General features: G+C 44.4%; 1 protein-coding gene across 3 annotated transcripts in view; it reads left to right on the plus strand.

Moving 5' to 3' along the window:
• ATP6V0A4 (ATPase H+ transporting V0 subunit a4) overlaps positions 1–23129 on the plus strand; it is a 31192-nt gene that overhangs the window by 1511 nt on the left and 6552 nt on the right. For all 3 annotated transcript variants that reach the window (XM_027680514.1, XM_027680512.1, XM_027680513.1), the window contains exons 2-19: positions 705–906; positions 1404–1482; positions 2292–2386; positions 3379–3504; positions 3881–3975; positions 4986–5112; positions 5526–5608; positions 10092–10185; positions 11539–11751; positions 12158–12308; positions 13063–13202; positions 13501–13658; positions 14113–14206; positions 16710–16828; positions 17795–18011; positions 19643–19750; positions 21711–21845; positions 22813–22930. In XM_027680514.1, the coding sequence (XP_027536315.1) occupies positions 790–906; positions 1404–1482; positions 2292–2386; positions 3379–3504; positions 3881–3975; positions 4986–5112; positions 5526–5608; positions 10092–10185; positions 11539–11751; positions 12158–12308; positions 13063–13202; positions 13501–13658; positions 14113–14206; positions 16710–16828; positions 17795–18011; positions 19643–19750; positions 21711–21845; positions 22813–22930 (2269 nt within the window). In that variant the 5' untranslated portion in view covers positions 705–789. The remainder of the gene's footprint in view (positions 1–704; positions 907–1403; positions 1483–2291; positions 2387–3378; positions 3505–3880; positions 3976–4985; positions 5113–5525; positions 5609–10091; positions 10186–11538; positions 11752–12157; positions 12309–13062; positions 13203–13500; positions 13659–14112; positions 14207–16709; positions 16829–17794; positions 18012–19642; positions 19751–21710; positions 21846–22812; positions 22931–23129) is intronic.

Here is a 23129-nt window from a genome sequence, read left to right on the forward strand (position 1 = left end):
GAGAAAGGATAATTACCTTGTTTGTGCATGCTAATCAGTTAATTTTGTGTGAGAACAACCAAAGGCAGTTTGTATGTTCAGGTTACTCTGAGTAAATAATAAGAAGCATAGAGATGAGAGGAACTTTTGTTAATACATGTTATTTCATGTATCTCATTTTGAAAACAATCCTTTATGGGGAGAAAATTATTTTGAAATCTCAAAGGTTGTTTTAATTTAAATACAATAGTCTACTCTTCTCACGCCCATATAACATGCTCCAGATGTGTTTGCAATGTTGCGTTCACACTACCAGTGAAAGTGATAAAAACCAGTCAGGCCTCTTTCACTTGTCTAATTGCAAGGCAAAATTAATGATTTTTTTTTTTTTGTCTGTGTGTTTAAGGCAAAGAGAAATTGAATCCTTTACAAGCTCAGCATCCAAAACCCAACTAAAGCGCCTGAGTGCAGTGGTCTGAAGGGTCTTAGGTCCAGCAGAGAATAGGGGAGGGTGTTTTCTCACCATCTGTCACAGGGGACTGGTGATTCCCCTCTTTCCCCATGGTACACACATACCTTAGCACCTATCACTGCTCTGGTGGGATGAAGCCTCATGTGGGTTCAAGGAGGCTCTTAGGAGGTGAAGAAACCCTTTAGGAGGACATGATGGGCAGCACTGGGTTATCTGCAGCACTTTCACTCAGTGATTTCCAATGTTCCTGCAGTGTCTGGCACCTCCCTGGGCAAGGAGCACTGTGGTGCTGCCACAAAGACTCCTAGAGACATCCAGGTCAGAGGAGAGCAGGCAAAATGGCCTCGGTCTTCCGGAGTGAGGAGATGAGCCTGATGCAGCTCTTCCTTCAGGTGGAGGCTGCCTACTGCTGCGTGGCTGAGCTTGGGGAGCTGGGTCTGGTCCAGTTCAGAGATGTGAGTAGTGCCTGGCTGGCATGTTGAGATGTGCCCTGTGGTGTGCTTGTCCTTCCCTCAAAGCACTTGGGAAAGGTGCATCTGGAGGGTGGCCAAAAAGTCCATGGTGAAAATGGGACTTCCCCAAGGCTGATCTGAAAAACAACTGTGATGCCGAGAACCCCTCCATCCCTGAGTCCCCCCCATCCAGTGCTCTGCATGTCCTCCACACAACTGTAGAACAATTCCTTCCATCACCAGAAAACAGGGGCTCTCTCAGTGAGAGTCCCTCTGTGACTCCTGCTGTCACAGCAAGGTTGTGGGGCAATGAACCTAGTGTAAGGCCATCATGTCCCTGGCCATAAGGAAGCCCATGGTGTTACCCTGCCACTGGGAGCCTCTCAGATGCAGCGGTGTTTGCCATCTGCACCAAAGGCATTCATTCTCTGCTGATGTTAAAAATGAGCACAGCAGTGTGCAGCCTTCAGCCCCAGGCTTGTTTTCCCTCCTGTTTTTAGCTGAATGTGAATGTCAACAGCTTCCAGAGAAAGTTTGTGAATGAAGTGAGAAGGTGCGAATCCTTGGAGAGGATCCTGCGTAAGTAAATGCTTGTCAAACGCAGTCAGCTTCCTGCCAGCTGGTGGTGTGGGATTTATTTCTTTAAGTGCTCTCACACTGGGGAGCAGAATTAGTGGCAAAATGGTGATGTTTTCATCTGAGCCCCTGGAAATGTTTTCCATGCGTCAGCTAATTACCACTTCACCCCATATGGGCAATAAATTATTGCCCCTGTTTTGAAAATGGTTAACTGAACTGAAAAGAGGTTAATTAGCTTTTATAAAATCACAAGATAAATCTGGGGCTGGGCAGGAGGCTAATCCAAATAACCTCACTCTTACACCAGTGCACCAGCTGTTGGCACATACACTTCTTGTGGCCCAGGGGATGAGTCTTTAAAACCCCAGCAGGAGAGCTCATGTTGCCTGTTGTCCTGTGGACATGTGTCCTGGGAGCTCTGCACTCTCCTCACCACAACGCTGGTGCCCACTGTAGCCACAGTGACAGCACTTGCCATTGTAGGAGCAAAGGAGAGAAACCTGAGCTTTCTGTGGGGCTCACTGCCCCAAATAAAGGGGGCTATGCTACTTGTGGCAGGGCTGGGGGCTGTCCAGGTGGGAGTGGCCACCATGACTTCAGAAGAAACAGCCTCTTCACTGCAAAAGGAGGTTGCTGGGTGTAATTTCTTGATGTCTGTTTATATGCACTGCGATGATGGCCCTTGTATATCATTGCATCTTGTCACACCTCCATGGGGCACCTCGGTCCTGGCTGAGCAACAAGCTGGTGACGAGGACAATGCAGCAGGGATGGCTCTGTATTGAGATTTATGTGTCCTTTCCTTGTAGGTTTTCTGGAAAATGAGATGGAAGACGATGTTGAGATAGTCAAGCGAGAAAAGTACCCAGAGACCCCCCTGCCTCGGGAGATGATTGATATGGAGGTACAGAATTTGGAGTGCACCAAGGAGAGAAGAGGCGGTGCACCAGGATGTCTGTGTGATGTGCTCAACAGAGCTCTGCCTTGCAAGGAAGGATCTGGTATCTGAGGCTGGCACAGCTTTCCCTGCCTGAGGAGGTGCTCCCCGAGCTGCTCTCTCAGCTGTTAGGTTAAGGCTGGTCCTACTCGCATGTTCCTAAAGGACCCCACTCTTTTCACCATTTCCTGTGAAACACCCCTCAGGTCCCACATATTAATGGAAAAGTATCACTCTCATAGAATGCCCCCATCATCCTGTAGGAGAGAATAAGAATGGTTTGGGTATTTTACCAGGAGAGCTGATGTTAGAACCAGCTTCACTGCCTAAAAAACCCAGTATTGTCTGTCCTGGTGGGAGCATGGTTGTGATATAGTAATGCTGGGGCCTGACACAAATATCTGTGCCTTGCTTTTGGATGTGCGAGGGATGCTTTATTATAGCCCAGCTGGAATTTCAGTTTACTGACAGGGTAATTTAAAAACGCTGCACAGGTGGGTGACTAGGAAGACAAATCATGCTTACCAAGGGCTTCAGCTTCACAAGCAAGCTGGTTTCCTAGTTTGTTTTGGGCCCACATCCTCACCTAACTTTTGGCCTGTAGACTGACATCCAGCCAGCCTGGGGTCTGAGATGTCCTGTGAGGAACCTCAGAGACACTGAGACAGGCTGAGGTACTTACCCAACACACCCACTTACCTGCCTGTGCTTGGGTCAGATGCATCAGAACTCTAATGTCAGAAGAGGACAACACACCCAGTAGGGAATGTTGGCAAAGGAAACCTGATGCATTAGCCTTGGTGAATATCTTCCTGCAAAAAGGGTTTATCAAAGTGCTCATTGAATATTTCTGCAGTCTCCCCTGGAAAAAAATATCTAGTTTGCTATTTGGTATCAGCTTGATAAAGGGCCATTGGTATGCTTCAGAGTTTTTCTGGATATGCTTGGACCCTAAACAGACAGTGCTGGAGAAACTTGAAGCTGAGCTTCTGGAAGCCAACCAGAACCAGCAAACACTGAAGCAGAACTTCCTTGAACTGACAGAGCTCAAACATCTGCTGAAGAAAACCCAGGACTTCTTTGAGGTGAGAAGCCTCTTTGTTCTTCCAGCAGAGATGTGGAAGGTTCTTAAAAGTACTGACACTTTCATTTGATGTATGTTGCTGTTATTAATTTTCAATCAAAAGCCAGTAAGATACATTTGCAAAAGCACCTCAGTCACTTTGGAGCCTGCATTGTTCTGTAAGTCAATGGGGCTTAAGAACTTGGCTCCCAGATCTCTTTGAAAATGGCATTTATGCTTTTCAGTTGCTAAGATATGATTTACTTTTATTGTTTTTCCTTTGGTCTAAACCTCTGTGGAAAGATACCTTTAGGGGAAAAAATGTCAGGAGAAAAATGTGAATATAGTTTTCAAACTGGCAATGCTGAATACTGCTTTTTAAAACTAATGTTTTCCAGGCAGAAACCAATCTGCCGGATGATTTCTTCAGTGAGGACACATCTGGACTGCTGGAGCTGAGAAGCAATCCTGCTGCTGCAGCTGCCAAGCTGGGGTGTGTATTGGTGATGGCCCACAGCTTGGCCAGACTTCCCACCTGTGCTGCATTGCTGTGACATTGGCACAGTTTCCTTCAGCTTCTTAGCAGAGGTTGCTCACCAGCCTCTTCAGTATAGCTGTTGCATGAAGTCGAAAGTGTGCCCTCAGAAATTATCATTGAAACTTTGGTCAGGTTATGGGTCAGTGGGACAAATGGACCAATTCCAGTGACCAGTATTGACTGAAAATTGTTCTCTTACAGCATCTCACCTGTGACTTTTGGGCTCAAACATCTGGATACCCCAGGCATGGGTGTCTAACCACAGCAAAAAGCAATGGGATTGCACTGGGCTTTGCCAGCAATAGGAAGTTGCTCTAAGAGTGAGAGTTAGGGGAGTTGAAACACCACTGTGTGTATTGCTGATGGCAGTTTGGTGGACAGCATAGACTCAAACAGCTTTCTTTTGCACATCAGACAGGTGTGATGAAAGTCACTGCTGTTCTTCCAGGCTGGTGTTTTTATCTACTTATGCTGGTAGTTCTGAAATCCTGTTCAACTCCATCATGAGCAGAGATTATGTCTGCAGGGCATTGGCCTTGGTGGGTGTATACCAACATGTCATGCTGCACTTCAGAGGTGCAGTCTAATGCTTTCCAGGAAATGGAAAACAGAAGAGAGTAAAGATAAAGCACCACTTCAAAATTTCTCTCCTGCCTCTGTCATTCAGGCACTCTCTGTTCATGTGACTTTGAGCATCTACCCATTCCTCCATTTCTGGCCTGAGTTGTCTCTTCTCCTTCACCAGTTGATCTAGGAAAGTCTTTTTTTTGAGGAAAGAACAATAGGATAAAATCAGTAGGTTGACATAAAAGCCAGGCTTGAGGAATGAAGTTTTTCCTAAAAGTGCCTGCAGCAGCAGCAGAACCTGGACTAGAAAACACGAGATTGTGAAATCGTGTGCATTACCAAGGTCCTAAAAGGCCTAGGATGGGCTTGTAATTTATTTATCTTGTAACTCTGCTCAGATTCACAGCAGGGGTAATAAGGAGGGAAAGGATGATACCCTTTGAGCGTTTACTGTGGAGAGCCTGCAGGGGAAATATCTACCTGAGGTACACTGAAATGGATACTCCCATGGAGGACCCTGTGACAGTAGGTACCAACCTGGTTTTGCTTTACTCTGCCCTGCGTCCATGGCTGTGACCTGCAGAAACCAAACTCGTGCCCTGGCCATGCTGCAACACTGGCTGCCTCACCGGAGCTGGGTGTCTGAAGGCAGCCTATAGAAGAAAAGTGGGAAAGTTTGAGGATGGGAGAAGTTTCTTTGACATTGCTTTCCCCTTTTGCTGCTATCGAGGTGGTTTCTTTTTCCTGCCTGGTTAAGATGCATGTGGGGCCTAGCAGGGTGGCTGGATTGTGGGGACCACTGTGGAGATGGACTGTGGCTGTCCTCACCTGGGGCTGGGGGAAAAGAACAACCCAGTGGAGAGGCTGCCAAAAAAAATCCCATCAACTTTTCTGCACAGGACTCTGGGTGCATTAAATTCTGCTTTAATTTGTTGCAGAGAGAAGAGGTGAAGAAGAATGTGTTCATTATCTTTTATCAAGGAGAGCAGCTTAAACAAAAAATCAAGAAGATTTGTGACGGGTAAGGCAGGCTTGTGGGCAAGCCACAATGACTCCCATGGAGTTGTTTACCTGGCAGCCCAGGCTGGCTGAATTTGGAACTAGAGATTAGATCTCCAACTGTCAGCTCTGACACCAGAACCTCCCTTCTCCTTCTCAGCTCTTCTGCTCCTAATCATGAAAGATATCCATCACCTTGGCACTTGGAAATCAAGATCCTAAATTTTACAAAATGACTTACAGCTCTTGGGAGCTTCAGTTGCTAGGTTTTTAATTTGGAACATCTAAAAGGGGGCTGTTGTTTAAGGAATACTCAGCACCCTTTCCCTGAAAATCAGGGGCCCTAACTTGGGGACTGGAAACATGGTAATCCCCAACTTGCTCTCAAGCCTTCCTGCATTTCTTCATAAAAAGATGATGCTGTAGTTTATTCAACCCTTTCCCAAGGCCTTTGAGCAATATCTGTGTAATCAGAGAAGGAGCCCAGGAGAGAAATGAAAGCTTCATGCAACTTGACTTGTTTCCACCCTGTTAAGCATCTTGAAAAGATAATTCAGGTTGAATATTTTGTTACTCTTTCATAACACTGATGACCGATGGGCTTTGTTGGAGTGTAAATCAGATTTGAGGAGAGGATCTGTCTGCTGTCACCAAACCTATTTCAGGTATGGCCCCTTGGCCAAGAAGGGACAGCCTGCAGGCTGTAGAAGGTCACAGGGAGGGGGGGTGAGCAATTGCTCTTCCCTGACAGCTGCACTCAGGGCAGGTCTTTCCTTACATCCTGCCTTTAATCAGAATAAAAACAAGTAGATCTTTCATGCAGCTGGGATAACTGACTGCAGTCCTGTGAAGTGACAGAACCCTGGGGACTATTAGCAATTCCTGCATTAGAAATTGGGCCCTCCAAGATATTTTCTACAGGCAGTGGATGGCAATCTCTCATCCTGTGAGAATTCAGCCCTCCTGAGGTGGGCATCTGTCTATAAAGCAATCATGGACAGCTGAGGGAAGACTCCCAGCTCTCAGTCACTGATTTCTGATCCTGAACCTCAGATATGGAGGGAGTTCTGCCACAGCCTCTGTGCAGGATCAGTCTGCTCCTGCCAGTGGTCTTTGAGCTTTCAGTGAGTCTCATTCTCTTTATGGATTACAATTTCCTGCATATCATAGGATCATAGAATGGTTTGGGTTGAAAGGGACCTTAAAGATCATCTAGTTCCAACTCCCCTCAAATGGGCAGGGACACTTTTCAGTAGACCATGTCGCTCAAAGCCTCATCCAGCCTAGCCTTGAACACTTCCAGGGATGGAGCATCCAAAACTTCTCTGGGCAACATGTGCCAGTGCCTCACTAACCTCATAGTAAAGAATTTCTTCCTAATATCCAGCCTAAACCTACCCTATTTCAGTTTAAAGCCACTCCCCCTTGTCCTATCACTACAAGCCCTTGTAAAAAGTCCCTCTGCATCTTTCCTGCGGGCCTCCTTATGTACTGGAAGGCTGTTATAAAGTCTCCCCACAGCCTTCTCTTCTCTCCGCTGAACAACCCCACAGAGTGCTGCAGGTGCTTCATTTTGGATTATTATTTTTTTCCCCTGCAGCATTTTAAATTCCCTGCAGCCAAAAGCCCAAGACTTTTTTCTGGGGTGAGAGTAAAAGAACAAGCAATGCAGTGCCTGTCAGCATTTTCATTATTGATTGACTCCAAAATCATCCAGACCATAGGCACAACCTTCTGCAGTGGAGTGCAGGTGGGAGCAAGGGGCCAGGCAGTGCTGGAAATGTGAGCAGATCCCTGCAGGGGGGTCGTGACACAATCATTTTTTGGGAACTAGTGTGGATGTGGCAGTAGGCTCATAGAAAGGAACTTAGTCTGGTTTCTCTTGGGCTTTTGTAACTGAAGGAAAACATACCTACTAAAGACAAATTCACAGGATGCCCTTTGCAGTCCTACTGCACTGGGTTTGTTGCCAGCTAATTAGGCTACACTTGAAATCATCCTTTATGTTCCTTCTTCAAGTTTTTTGATTGCTAATATACACACACATAAGGATGTTTTGCTGAGTGGCAGGTTTCTAAATGTATTAATCCTTTTGTGCTCTGTGGGCCATCAGCTGTCCCTGGTACTCAGGCCAAGACATTTTGATCTTGGCCATCTTCAAGGCAGGGTTAACTATACCTAATTCAAATGGCAGTGTCATTCCAGCCCCAGCAGGACATTTCTGCTTAGCACTAGGTCATCATTCATGACAAGTAAATACCCTGCAAAAATCGTGGGACTGGTCTTAGCCAGTCTCCTGCAAGGCAGGCTTAGATTTGTTTGCAGAGCTGTGTGCCTCAGGTTACGCTTGTAGTCCCTGCTTGACTCTAATTGGTAACATTAGTCTGCCAATTTCATGAGTATTAAGTCCGTGCACAAATTTATTAGTGAAAGATGTAGAGGGAGCAGGGAGGAGGAAAATGTAAGAATTTTTCTTTTCCTCCTTTTCTTGCGGCTGCCTCGGTGCTAATGTGAATACTAAACTGGGTTTATCGATGTAAGGATTCCCTGCTGAATTCTCCTGGAGCTTTCAGAGATGTGTGTGCCATTAGGGCAAAGCTGATACTCAGTATGCAAAATGGCTGTTAAAAGATCAAAGCAGCACTGCTGCAATAAAGTTATTGGGAACGGGGGAACTGTACAGCATGGAGGAATAAGCTTTCAAGTTTGATTAAAAATCCTTATTAAAGATGAACTAAGAGCTGGGAAGAATAAGAAGATGGAAATAATTAGGTGGGGTGAATAACCTTTGAAAACGAATATCAGGTGTTGAGTGAGGAGAAATTCAATTCTGGAAAGGGAAGCTTAGCTGAAGAGCACGTGCTGTCATTACATACAGCTCTGGGCTGATCTCTAGGAAACTGCAGCATGTTTTGTTCAATTTGCAACTGTCCTCACTTGTATGTGTGCTGGAACTGATTTTGGAGAGCAGGTGGTGAAATATCCTGTGCTCAGACAAAGCCAGAATATGATGCTTATCTGTACACAGAGCCTGAACATTTTTGTCTCTTAAGCAGGGATAGACCCCTATGACCCTATTACATCGCCTTTTAATTCAGCTCACGTGCAGAAAGGCAGCCCTTCAGCAACCCTAACTCAGCATACCTCCATGACAGGGTGGTGGAAACACATTGCCTTAGGTGGGTAGAAGATCCCCACTCAGTAAAGAGGAGGGATCTCTTCCTGCAGATCTGTTGGGCAATATTAAAGTGGCAGGAGTGGCACAAGCACTAGATATCACTGAACAAATTGAATAGGAAAAAAAGGAGGGATCTCTGCTGTTTTAGTTACTGCAGCAACTCAGCTCAGTTCAGGCTTGCAGGTGCAGTCTTGCAGCAGTGCACCTTGTGATCTGCAAGGTCCTAGGGGGAGCTCCTTGTGCCTGCTGTCGTGCAGGAATTGTCCTCTGGGACTTGTTTTGCAGGCAGGAGAGGTAGCTGTACACTTTTCAGAGAGACATGCAACCAATTTCTAATTGGCTGTACCAGGATCAATACAGTGGCTGTACTGCAGTGTGCTGTACTAGTGCAAGCACCTCTACACCAGGATGACTTGCAGCTGTACTACAGAAGGTCATGTTGCATACCATAGATGAAGCAGAGTACAATACCTGCATGGAAGTAAGACTTTCACTCACGTTTTAGAATCCCACATTAGTCCTTGTTATACCACACTAAACAAACCCGCTGAATGTCCCAAATAGAACCTTGGGGGGAAGCTTATAAAAGCATTTATACTAACCTGGCATATCTAAGCTGACAGATACCACTCTCAGGTGTTTAAAAACCTTTACCCGCATCCTTTCCTTGTTCCCAAGCTGTCTAGCCAAACAGGTGGACCAGAAGCCAAGAGCCAGCCATCCTCCTTCAGTTTTATCTTGGAAATAGTATTTTGTTTGTTTATGCTTGTTTCCTTGTTTGTTTGTTTTACAAGGGTTAATTACTTAAGCAGCCTGCCGGCACAAAGGGCGCTTGCTTGCAGTGCGGCAGTAGCTCAGCTGGTGCCTTCTCCCAGTGCCTGCGAGAGGGTAGTGCAGAGACAGGGACATGGTATTTTTCCAGCCTCAGTGCAAGAGGGACATCTGTTGGCTACCGTGTTAGCAGGGCTGCCTTTGCCAGGGTGGGCTTTTGTTGGGATTCTTTGCAGTTGAAGCAGCTTGTGGGCATAAGGGAAGTGCCTACATGTTACTACTGACCACTGTATGATATCAGCTACTGTGTGTCACCTGAGACAGGGAGGTTTATTTCAGCTAGAACAGGTGAAGGGATTTTTGTTCTTATGAAGGGATAAGTGTACCCTTTTTGACTTCTCTGTGAGACCAGACACATCTGCATAGTATGTAAGAAGAGTATACTACTCGATGAGGAATGAAGTCCAGTTTCCCTGCCTTTGAGCTGAGAAGAGTACAGAGGAAGAAAATTCAGTCAAATAAATGGTGTTTCTCACTTCTCTTTTACTGAGGCTAGATTTCGTGCCACAGTCTATCCCTGTCCAGAGTCTGCCACCGAGCGCCGAGAAATGCTTGATGGAGTCAACACAAGGATCGAGGATTTAAACACAGTAAGTGGCAGCAGCTTCACTGAGGATTGAACCCTGCAAGTGGGACCTGCCCAGATACTTGTCCTGTCTGAAACCCTTTGGCCACAGCCAGACCCCAGGCTTGTTTTGGGAGCTGGCTGTGCAGAGCTGGCCAGGGGCTGGGAATGAAGCCACCAGCCCAGAAGTGGTGCCCCCGCCAGTTGCAAAGGCCGGTGCTTGCGCTCTGCTCTGCCCATTTACAACCTCCAGGAGCTGTTGGGGGAAAGCATCCCACATGAGTGGCTTAAAAACTACTTGCTGCTGTTCTCCATGCAAAGGCCAGAGATTTAGACCTTATGGTATGGGGCTAAAGAGTGGAATATAAGATCATCAGCAGGCTACAGGTATTGTAACCAAATTGCCCATTGTTCAAGATTAGTCTAGCTCTTTAGAGCATGGTTTGCCCTCAGCAGCTTGCAAAGTTGTTCAGTCACAACTGTAGTACAAGTCTTAGAGGGGACTCTAAAGATTTCTTTTATATTTAAATTAAGTTTTCTTTACTGACAAAATCTTGGGGTGCTTATCACACTAGCAGTGGAAACCCAAGACTGCTGTTATAGAAGTACAAGTCTCCAACATTTACTATGGGGCTGAAAACTACAAGTTCAGTTGCTATGGGTGCTCAGGAGCTTATATATTTGTACACTGTATCAGGACTTTGCACCTTTTGGAGGGACTCCTGCCTGTGTATTGTGACACATGACAGTCAGTGGGTCCTGAGGCAGGAAGGAATGGGAACCCTGTTTGCCTGAGGTGGTCCATCTGGCAGTTGGCATCCTGCTGTCACCCACTCTGTGGATGCTTGTGACTGCCAAGCCTGCACACAAGTCTGCTTCCAAACTGGACTGCTTTCACTCCCGAGCATCATGGGCAGCCAAACTTCTTTAGCACCTGCAGACCACACAGATTATCTTCCTAACACATTATCTCCTTCGTTCACTTATGCAGCAGCGCTGTGGTGGCCACACGAGGCATGGAGGTTCCAGGGCCATTGTGGCTCTAGCTCAGGGGTGTGATACGCCCCAAGTTCATGGCACAGAGCTGCCTATGGGAGATGTCAGGTTGGGATTGTGTAGTGAGATGTGGCAAGTCTATAAGCAACTGGGTAAGGAGCCAATTCCACAGCTCAGTAACTCCCAGTGATCTCCTCTACGCTTGTAGTGACTTAGGACCATCCAGGGAGAGTCCTTAGTGAGCAGCATTGTGCACCTACTCATTCATACAAATCATTCCCTTTCTGCAACCCTCTTCCACCTACCTTCTCCAATTAACTACTGAAAAGATCATGCCCCCCATGCTTCCCTATCTCGAGTGCTGCCTATGCTATGCTTACAGGTGATAACACAAACTGAGTCCCATCGCCAACGACTGCTGTATGAGGCAGCAGCCAACTTGTGGTCCTGGGGGATCAAAGTGAAGAAAATCAAGGCTATCTACCACATCCTGAATTGCTGTAACATCGACGTCACCCAGCAGTGTGTCATTGCAGAGATCTGGTTCCCAGTGGCTGATGCTGACCGGATAAAAAGAGCTCTCCATCAAGGAATGGTAAGAGACCAACATTTTGGGTCCTAGAAGCTCTCACCCAAACTGCATTGTTTATATGTTGAGCATATGTTCAGACTTGTCTGTGACCATAATGCGGGGCTACCTTCTCTGTTTTAAGTTGAGGTTGTTGTATGATCGCTTGGACTCAGGGAGTTTAAAGTCAGCATTAAATCTCAGCAGGTGACTGGTCCATGAGCCAGCAGTACTGGCGTCTTTCCCTGAACAAATCAATAGCACAGAAAATAGAAAAATGTGAATATTAGAGAAAGGGCTGAGATATAAAACTCCTGAGCCCAGCTTTCTTGTTGCTGCCTGTGCACGTTTGGACGCAGATTGTGGTGTTGTGGGGCTGATTTTTCTCTCCTAGCCACTCTGACTGTGTCTGCCCTTGTCACTGGGTTTGCAGGAGCGCAGTGGCTCTACGATTGCCCCTATCCTTACTGCCATACACACCAGGATGGCACCACCCACCTTCAACAGGACCAACAAGTTCACAGCTGGATTTCAGAACATTGTGGATGCGTATGGTGTGGGCAACTACAGGGAGATGAACCCAGGTGAGAAACATTCAACTACCTGCACCTGGCTTGCATGAGCCAAAGTTAAGTCTTTGAGCTCTGTCACCATCCTAAAATGTGTACTCTTTGCTGATTAAGAAATCTGAACCATATTGGAACTCTTTGGTGCATAGGCATGTATTTTCTCAAGCAAAGAATTTGGCTGTTGGTCTTCTTCCCATTCTTGTGATGGGAATAATGAACTATACAAATATGAGATGGGGAAAAAATGGTGAGGTAGCAGCTCTGAGGGAAAGAATGAAGCTCATAAGACAAATGTAAGTTAAGCTCATTGTGTTGAGGCAAAAAAGGCCAAAAGGACCTGACAAAAGAGTGAAACCATTGATAGAGAATCTCAGAGACACCACTGCAAATTAAGAGACGCTTAGAAATTGGGACCCACGGAAAAGGGTCAGAGTAACTCAGGTGTCTGAGGCTGAACAGATTGAGAACTTCAAGTACGTTATGGCGTTGCAAAACTGAATGCAGTTCTCTACATGGTGCTTATTATGGTGAGACAAGAAACAAAGGATAAAACTGCAAGGAAGATACAGGTCATACAAATGGACAATCTTTCTGATGGTAAAGCTAGTTCTGCACTAGATCTGACTGCCTGGTGAGTAGGGGAGGGATCAGGGAGGCCTTTAAGGGCAGCAGCTGTAAGGGAATGGCCTGATGGGGTAGACAGCTTCCCTGCTGAGGCCTTTTTTTTTTTTTAGAAGGAGCTGAGCTTTTCATCCTTTGCTTTCTGCAGCTCCATACACTATCATTACTTTTCCCTTCTTGTTTGCGGTGATGTTTGGGGATTGTGGCCATGGTGCTGTCATGCTGGGCTTTGCACTCTGGATGGTCGTTAATGAGAAGAGCCTTCTGGCCCAGAAGAGCACTAATGAGGTGAGTACCAGGGAGCTGATGCACCCTTTAAGCATAGAAAAAGACTCATCAGCCCCATTTGATAAAGGGGACATCCAGCCTCCCAAAGGCTGAGAGGAGATTCTTTGAAGATACTCATGAGGTAGAAATTTGGCAAGTAATTGTGACTACTGAGACACATAGACCTGGATGGGCCTAAGGGACTCAAAGTCTCCTATGAATAATTGTATGTACATAGATTAGTACAATCACGTCTCCTGTTGGCCAAGGGTGGACCTGTGGGTACTCTGGTCACTGTCACTGCCTTCTCCTCCTGCAGATCTGGAATACCTTTTTCAGCGGGCGCTACCTGATCCTGCTCATGGGCATATTCTCCATGTACACTGGATTCATCTATAACGACTGCTTCTCCAAATCATTCAACTTCTTTGGTTCTTCCTGGCATATCATCCCCATGTTTAAAAATAACACTTGGAAGTAAGTGGCTAAATGTAGGAAAGAAGTGAAACCACAGCAAATGGAGCACATAGGCTTGGAAAGAAAGACTGCTTGTGTGGGGAAGGGAAGAAATCCCTGCTGTGGATGCAGTCATGAATGAATCAGAGGTTTTGTCTGACACACACAGATGAACTTGCTATTGAAATGGAAATGTAGAGTCCCTGGGAACACGCCTGTTTGTTCAGGCACTGATGTGCATAAAAATCTGCAGGTGTCCAGGACTGATGCATAGAGAATTATCAGTGTGATGGAGACTGTCGTGTAAGGCCCATTTACACACACACGTGCACACAAGTGCAGGATAACAGGTCATAGAGAGGTTGGAGTTGGATACAGATATCATGTGGTAGTCCTCAGCACACCTCACATAAATATACTGTAGGCTTAGATGGAGAGATTAAGCTGCAAAGGTCATTTCCCTTTTCTCTTGTAGTAAGGACGTGCTTCTAGACAATACGGTGCTGCAGTTGGATCCAGCAGTCCCAGGAGTCTACTCTGGAAATCCATATCCATTTGGAATAGATCCGGTAATTAAATTAAATTGCTCTAAGATAATTTGTATTTCAATCCTGTTTCTACATATCAGGTACATCAGTAGCTCCCTGCACTCTCTCCTGAAGCTGCGCTTTTCAATTCTTGATCTCTGCCTGTTCTTTACAGAGCTGTCGTGGTTTAACCCCAGCCAGCAGCCAAGCCCCACACGGCCTCTCGCCCACTGCCCCACCGGTGAGACTGGGGAGAGAATCAGAAGGGTAAAAGCCTGGAAACTCGTGGGTTGAGATAAAGACAGTTTCATAGGGAAAGCAAAAGCCACACAAAGCAAAACAAGGAATGAATTTACTGCTTCCCATGGGAAGGCACATGTTCCGCCATCCCCAGAAAAGCAGGGCCCCATCACACGTAACAATTACTTGGAAAGACAAATGCCATCACTGTAAATGTCCCTCCCCCTCCTCCTTCTTCCCCTCAGCTTTATATACTGAGCCTGATGTCACATGGTATGGAATATCTCTTTGGTCAATTTGGGTGACCTGTCCCGGCTGTGTCTCCTCCCAGCCTCCCAAGCACCCCCAACTTCCACGCCAGCATAGCAGTAAAAAGAGCAGAAAAGGCCTTGGCTCTGTGTAAGCACTGCTCAACAATAACAAAAACATCTATATTATCCAGCCTGTGTTCATCACAAATCCGAAACACGGCCCCATACTAGTCACAGTGAAGAAAACTAACTCTACCCCAGACAAACCCAGCACATTCCAACCCTTATTCCATACCATTTACATCATGCTCAGGTCCTACACTATTCAATACAACTTCATTAACCACCACCCTCTTCCCATTCATCAGTCCTTCTGATGCTTTTCTTTAGTAATTAAGGATATATATTAAGGATATATATTGCTGATGGTTTTGCACAGGCAGCAGCAAAATGGTAAGAAGGAAGGATCTTCGATTTTGCTGGAGGGTGGTCTTGTGCTGCAGTCTCCGCTCCATCAACAGTCTGATGGACTCAGTTTCCTTACTTGGGTGTTTAACCCCTTCCAGACATACTTCACCAGTTTGAAGACAAAGTCCCAATTTTAATGCAGTCTATTTATTGTATGAAATGTAAAGTAAAGGCCAGTATTAGTTAACTTATCCACATTTTCTCTGTGTCCTACTTGCATTTTTCTTGCCATTCTGTCTTGATCATGTGTTGAAATGTAGTTGTTAACATCATGCTTTCCTCTTTCAAACTTCATATTAGCCAATTAACCTCTGTTCCCTACCGAATGCGCTCTCATTTCAGTTGGTCACACAAAGAAACACTGGCTTCCCCTGCTTTTCAGAGACATTGACCTTGTAGTAAGTTGTTTATAAACTCAGCTCTAAAGCTGTGCCCAGGATGTAGGCAGTCCAGTTCAGGAAGCCATGTCAGAAACAGCTGAGTTTTCTGTATGTTGCCCTGACACATCCCTGATTTAGGTTTACCTAGACTACCGCTTCCAACTTGGCTTCTGCCAGCTCAAGAGACTGGGACCCCTGGCTGGGAGGGAGGAATGGCTAAACAAATTCTGGCAGGGAAGGGGTAGACTGTAAGCATCAGCCCCCATGTGGGGGGGGGGATAATTTTCTCTGTTGAAATTATCCGTGTCATCTGCCCAGAAGGACAGATGGCTCTTTGCATTTTGCAAATCCTGATGGGATGACTGAGGTGTATCCTGGGAAAAAAAGAGTCACCCTGAGATGAAGAAGCTAGGCAGTCTTCTGTAGCTATAGTGGGGGAAAAGCATGCTGGACAAAGGCACATAAGCTAATGTTTCACCTTCCAAATAATCCCGTCTTCCTCCTTTCTATTCAGGTACTACACTTAGGGTCTGAAAAGTAGTATCTGCTTACTCTCTCTGAGGACAGAAGACTAGGGGTTCTAGGAAGTTGTAGAGGAAAGAAGAAGCGACCTTGAAGCTTTGTAGCATGAAAAAGACAGGACTGAGAAGAGACATATGGTTACTGTCCTAACATAACTGAAAAGTTACTGCAGAGAGGCAGGTGATATACTGATCTCCACGGCCAAAGAGCTGGAAAGAGTTTTGGGGGTTTTTTTCGAACAAAAAGTTCGAAAATGCTCTGCTCTCAGTACTTCTCTGGTGAAGGTGGAACAAATTTCCATAGCAGCAGGAGGGATTTTCTCATGCCTTTCCATCTTTCCTCAAGAAGATGACTCAGCCTAAAGACAAGGAATGACACAGAAAAAGTTCTGCTACCAGCCTTTGCATTGGTTTCTGGAGGGCTGAAGCAAAGTCACAGAATCATATAACATTCCTGTTGTTTCCTCTATTAAACAAGGCTAATACTTATACTTTTTAGATGAGAAGCTTGGCAGAGTGAAAAGTATTATAAGGAACAATTAGAATTCCATTGCTTGTTATCTTCTTACTACAACTGAGAGTAGTAAATTGATGGTGTCAAAGCAACAACTTCCACAAGTCTGTTACTGATCAAACACCTGAAAATCTTGTTCTTCTCTCTCTTTCTTTGCTCCTTTCCCCAAAGATCTGGAATGTTGCATCAAACAAGCTGACTTTCCTGAACTCTTACAAAATGAAGATGTCGGTTGTCATAGGGATTGTGCACATGATTTTTGGGGTGATACTCAGTCTCTTCAACCACATGTAAGTTTGTTTCACCAAGCCTGTTGCTGCAGCACACAGGTCCTCATCACTAAACTAGTGTCCTTCATTCAAAGAAAGCCTCATGTCTTTGACTGATGACTTGAACTGCCCCATACACTGACTGACTTACACTGTGGTTGGTATACAGTGCCAAGTCTGAAGCACAGCCATTACATTGCAAATATTTTCTTGGATAAACTCTCTTTTTAACTTTCTTATATTCTTGATTCTGCAGAAATACTGAAGTACATTATATTAAAAATACATAGCAGAAATTCTGAAATACACTAAATTAAAAATACATAGCGCCTCCCACTATGGACAATTTTTCTCTCGGAAGACAAGCTCTCTTGGTCTAAACCAAAGCACACTGAAATCTTGCCGAGTATGTGTGTGTGTGAGTTTCTCCTGGCTTAGTGGGCCTTTGGTCAGGATCTGTGGGTCTGCGTGTCTACATCTCCGCCTCTATATTTTGCAACAAAAAATAAGACATGGTGGTAGAGTGGAGGGGCTGACACTATTGTCTTCAGAGACTCTCCAAAGCTGAAATGAGGTGGTGACCTTCAAGGACAGAAGTGTTTGCAGATGACAAAGAGGACTGCCCCTACATAACTGATACTACACCTGGTTCTGACCTTCCTCAGAGTATAATGCTAACTTTGTAAACTAGCCATTTTTTGAAAATTGGCTTCTATTTCAATGTAGTAATGTTTTGAGGTGCTGAGATACTGGTAAGTCAAGTATAAAAATCTGAAGGTAATCAGTACAACAAAGATCTTGTATTTAAACAATAGCTTTCATTGATATAGCCTGTAATTACAGACTTCTTTCTTGGCCAGTGACAGTTGTATATTCATTAGGTTGTTTTCCAAAGACTAAGTAGTGTACAGTACTGCCATACGTGGGTGCAAACTTGTATTAATACCTAGTGTATTAATTGTAGTTATCTTTCCTTATTTTTTCCAGCTACTTCAGGAAATATATAAACATTATCCTTCAATTCATTCCAGAGATGATTTTTATTATCTCTCTTTTTGGCTACCTGGTCTTCATGATTATTTTCAAATGGTGTCATTTTGATGTCCACTCATCCCAGAGTGCACCAAGCATCCTCATCCACTTCATCAACATGTTTCTGTTCAATTATGGTGACACTTCAAATGCTCCACTGTATCAGCATCAGGTATGGATCAAGCAGCTTGATTCTACTGTAGCTGGTTTTGTATTTGCAGTGGATGTTGTGGAGAGTGGGCATAAGGATATGGGGAACAGGCTCAGAAACTCAATCACAAGTGCCTGTCACAGAAGCGAAGTTTATTCTTCTGGTATTTGTGTTGGCCTTGTAGACAGGTAGGACAGAGAAGCTATCAATCAGTGATGCAGAGAGAACCTCATTCTTAGTGTTATCCTTACAAGAACAATGGTGCAATTGAAGATATTTTTGGTGAAAAAAGGAAAGAAGGGTGATTACAGGTGCAGAGCTGGGTGTTGCAGATGTGCTGTCCTGAAGTCTGGTCATGACGCTAGAGACATCTCCCTCCCTTCATAATTTTTTATTTCTTCTTTGGAAAAGTCAGATATTTCACAATTTCATGTAAAAAAATAGAAGCACCTAGAGGATTTTATGGCAGCTTCTTGTCAGAAATATCTCCTCTAGGGAGTTCACTTAAAAAAAAAAGGCAAAAGTACCATTAAAAAAAAAGGCAAAAGTACCATCAAAAAAATCTCCTCTAAGAGAAAACTTCCTTTAAAGTCATCTCTATTTATTTCGTCAAAACATGGAACTATTTTTTTCTTGATTGATTTTATATCAGCAACATCAATGAAGAATATGCAAATAAATGCAGCATCCAGCCATATGTATGCACCTACTTCTATACAGTTGCACACTGTGGCACTTCAGCATGAGCTCAGTTTTAGGGCTGCTGGTGAGTCAGACTTAGTACAGAGTGCCAATCAGTTCCAAGTAACTGTGTTAAGGCTTCAGAGGGAGTTTGGGAAAACACAGTTTTCCCAGCCTTCAAAAAGGCTTTGGGTTGTTACAAAGCGAAATGTTACCCAAAGACTTCCCAAGATGGCAATTTTTTTTCTCAGATTCCTATCTTCTTGTCCCACCAATAACAGTCTGTGCCATCCACCTGGGTAGTCTGAATGCAATATTGTATGAGACAAATCATGAGTTGATTTGAGATCTGAGCCAGCTTTAAGAAAATGCAGAAGTTGTAGTTAAGGGTTTTCTTTGTTTGTTTTGTTGTCATTTTTTTTTCTGAAATACAAGCAGTTATGTTAGGACAGCAATAGGGGTGCCATATTGCACTGAAAGAACACCTTATATTGTGGGGACAATGTGGTACCAAGCCTAAGCTATGGGAATTCAATTCCCTTCTGGAATTGCAAATCTAGAGCAAATCCAGGGCAAGACTTAAATGACTTGGCTCTTACTGCAGCATTGCCACACTGATCAAAGCAAGGCAGACTGATTGGCTCCCACAATAGTTAGGACATTCCCTTGGGACACTGGACAGCCAGGTTCAAGTCAGTAACATTGGGTTTTGGTAAATTAACCCTTTCCAGCATGAAAGCCTTTCACCTCCAAATCTCCAACCATTTCTATCTGGAAGTGTGTTCTGGAGCCTTAGGCAGTATACATTTATTTTCATGTCCTTACAAGCAGAAGATACACAACCAAGCAGGGAGTGTATCTGTTGTATTAAAAAAAAATACCATTTTACAGAATCAGGTTTCTAACCATAAATATAGTTTGCTAAAGGAAGTAAAGTAACTTCTTGCTCTTGTTGTTGTTTTGTCTTTTAGCAAGAAGTGCAGAGTTTCTTGGTCATATTTGCTCTGATTGCTGTTCCCTGGATGCTCCTAATTAAACCTTTCATCCTCCGAGCCAACCACCAGAAAGCACAGCGCATGGTAAGGGATGTGGATCAGTCAAGGGTGATTCAGTACACCAGAGGCAAGGATGAGGAGATAGACCCCAAAACTCGTTTGCAGCGATCTAATTCTGCTCTTCTCTGATCTCAGACTCTCGCTGATGAGTTCAAAGTGTGCTTTATGCCACATACACCAAGGGCATGTGTATGGACAAGTTTGAGCCATCTAAACTAGAACCACAGAATGGTTAAGTTTGGAAGGGATCACTGGAGGTCATCTAGTCCATCCTCCCTGCTCAAACAGGGTCCCCTAGAGCTTGTTACTCAGGATTGTGTTCAGTCAAATATCTCCAGAGAAGGAAACATATCCCTGGAAGCAGGAGCTTTGGTCACAAGGCCATGCCCTACTTGTTAAGCTGACATCAAGCTCTTTCACATGTCGTATCCAAAATCAGAGAAGGTTTAGAAAGACTGAAGTTCTGGTAAAGCCAAGACAGGGCAAAGACCTCAGTTGTCAGTGCACAATCACCACTATCCACCAGTTAGCTGCTCTGTAGAAATGGAGCATTTCTGACAGTCCTGGTATTGGAGAGAAAACACTGCTTAAAGAAGAAGCTTGATTTAAAAGCTGTTGCCCACTTTCTAGCAGTGCTTTCTTCCCTAAGTGATTGCCTTCATATTAACAGAGCCCTCCTTCCCATGGGCTCTGTGGTTTGCCCAGCTCTGCAGCACATAACTGTAGCAGCTGCAGTTTCCCAGTTGTTCATTAGTTCTCTCCTTTATTACACTAATAGGACTTTACTTGTCTGTCAAGATTTACTTCTCTTTGTAGTTAGAGTTAGTGCCTGGAGTACCTTTTATAGGGCACAGATGTTTCCATTTGAAGAAAGAGATGCTGGCTGTGCTGCTTGACCTTTTCCAACGCAGTCACTTCTGACCTATAACTGAAGGCCAGGTCCCTGGGAGACCTTTGCAGCCCTGCCTCTGCACTGTAATTTCTTATTTTGTCATTCTTCTGGGATTTGGATGGAAGCTTGACACGGCTGACTTCATCTCCTGCTTTTATGCTAGCAACATCTGACAGGTTTTCCCTACCTCCTATTGTGCTCCTGTATTTCCATTCCTAATTTTCATATGTTAGCTGTCTGATCACATCTTACATTGTCCCAGATTTATACGTTTGCAACAAAGTCTGTTTCTGCGCCGGCATTCAGGTAAAGCAAAGATAAAGTGGGTGTGACAGTGATTACTGCTGCAATAGGAAACATGTTGTCATGAGACCCTTCCCATGAAACCTCCTGGAAGCTATAAAGAGTGACAGAACCTGAGCGAAGCCATGAGGTCCATATTTGGTTATGCTGTATAAGAGGACTGTTACATGATGTAGGGCTATTCTCATGCTGTGCTGTTGTTTCTGCAGTGAGACTCAGATCAGGCCTCTAGAAAATCTCCATAAAGCATAATTACAGGGAGAAAATGGGTTGCCATGAGGTTTTTGTCAATTTAAAGTGAAACAAGAGCTTTGAATTGTATTTCTGTTTGTATCCCAGTAAATGTGTGACCTTCATCGAGTCACATGATCCTTTCCAGCTTCGTTGCTCTTTCACTTGATGCTAATTCCTGTGATTTGCACCCATCTGATTGAGATCATCAGCTTTAATGTGCCTCAGTTTTCTCAACTGCCAAAAGGGATGGACTTTACTATGGTGGGGTCAAGGGATACATTGTGAGACTAGAAACTAGCTATAGAATAGTTGGAAGCACTGGAAAATGCTCTAGGATGGAAAATATTTAGGTATTATTAGCCATTCCATGGGAATATTCAGTTTCTGTAGTCCAGGATGACTGACTATTTTTTAATTGTCTTCATGTTGATGATATAATCCTTCATGTGTTACCCATCATGAGGTTATTGAGGGAGTTCTGTGCCATGGACTTCTTCATTTTGGTATCAGCCTGTAGCATGACACAAAAGATTTATTACATTTTGTTTCTGAAAGATCCGTTCTCAAGCCATCTTGGGAAACCCTGGAGGTGAAAATGAGATAGATGTCCAAGAGACCAATCACTCCAAGAAAGCTTCCCAGGGAGACCACAGTGGTGGCCATGAAGGACATGAGGGTGATGATGAAGAGGTAAGAAAATTTGGACAGAAAATTATCGAGACAGACACAATAGTAGAAGACACAAAGTCAAGCAGAAGACTTTTTCAGAGTTGCCAGCCCTTCTTCTTAACAAGATGTCAACACACATTGTTGTAGCACTTTGTGTTTCCAAACAGAAAGAGGTTTGAATTTTCATTGAATTAATTCCCCTACATTTTTCCTTCAGTTTTGCCTGGTGGTGGCAGGTATTCTTACAAACCTCAAACTTTTACAAACCTCAAGCTTTTGTTTCCTCAGGGTTGTTTTATTTCCACATTGCACCCAGAGAAGGTCAACCCTTTCCCAAGAGTCAGAGAGTTTTCCTTCCTTTATTTTGCAAAGGAGAATTTAAAAGTTGGAAGCTAGAATTGTTGACTAAGGAGAAAAGTCTTCCTTTGGCAGATACTGTCAAGAGCTTCTGCAGTAGGCAACAGCCCAGGAAAAAGTAACAGAAGTGTTTGTGGCAGTTGGGAGTATCAACAATATTGAGTGTGGATATTGCTGGCTGTTCCCAGTCACAGAGAATCTTCACAGATTTGCTTATTCATTATTATAAGACACAATTATCCAGTGATATCTCACAAAATGTGTATGCCCATAGGCAGATAGTCTGAAAGCCACTATTTTACCTAAGGACTTATGTCTCTATTAGAAATCACATTGTTAGCAATTCGACTGACATTTAAATATTTGAAATTATAAGAGTGGAATATGAGCTGTTTCCCGAGCATTTGGTTTTCACTGGAATTGTATTTCTCCAGGGAGAATGTATGGGAAGATCATACAGAATGGACACTTTTCAGATCAGTCCTTTTACCCGGGAAATATCTTTGCATTGCTCGGGACACAGCAAGGAAAAGGAAGGAGTATGAAGAGCCTTTGGTGGAGTGTTGCTCTGTTAGCCAGGAAGTCCTGAACTAGGAACTAATAAGATGTGTTTGGTTTTATGTTGTTTCAGTTCAATTTTGGAGACATATTTGTCCACCAAGCTATCCACACCATTGAATACTGCCTTGGCTGCATCTCCAACACAGCATCCTACCTGCGGCTCTGGGCGCTGAGCTTGGCCCATGCACGTGAGTGATTGTCTACTTGTTAGTTTCCTGACCAGCAACTCCATGCTGATCACTGCTTCTGCTGGTGTTTGAGTATTCCTGCAGATTTCTTCACGAAATCCAAGTTCTCCTTGTGGCCATTTGTGTCTCAGGATATTTTGCTTCAGGTTAGATCAATCCAAGCATTTCATGGTGGCCATCTCAGTTTTCAGTGGTGATC

This window comes from Neopelma chrysocephalum, unplaced genomic scaffold (genome assembly GCF_003984885.1).
Source record: "Neopelma chrysocephalum unplaced genomic scaffold, ASM398488v2 Primary Assembly neopelma1_59, whole genome shotgun sequence".
Lineage (NCBI taxonomy): Eukaryota > Metazoa > Chordata > Aves > Passeriformes > Pipridae > Neopelma > Neopelma chrysocephalum.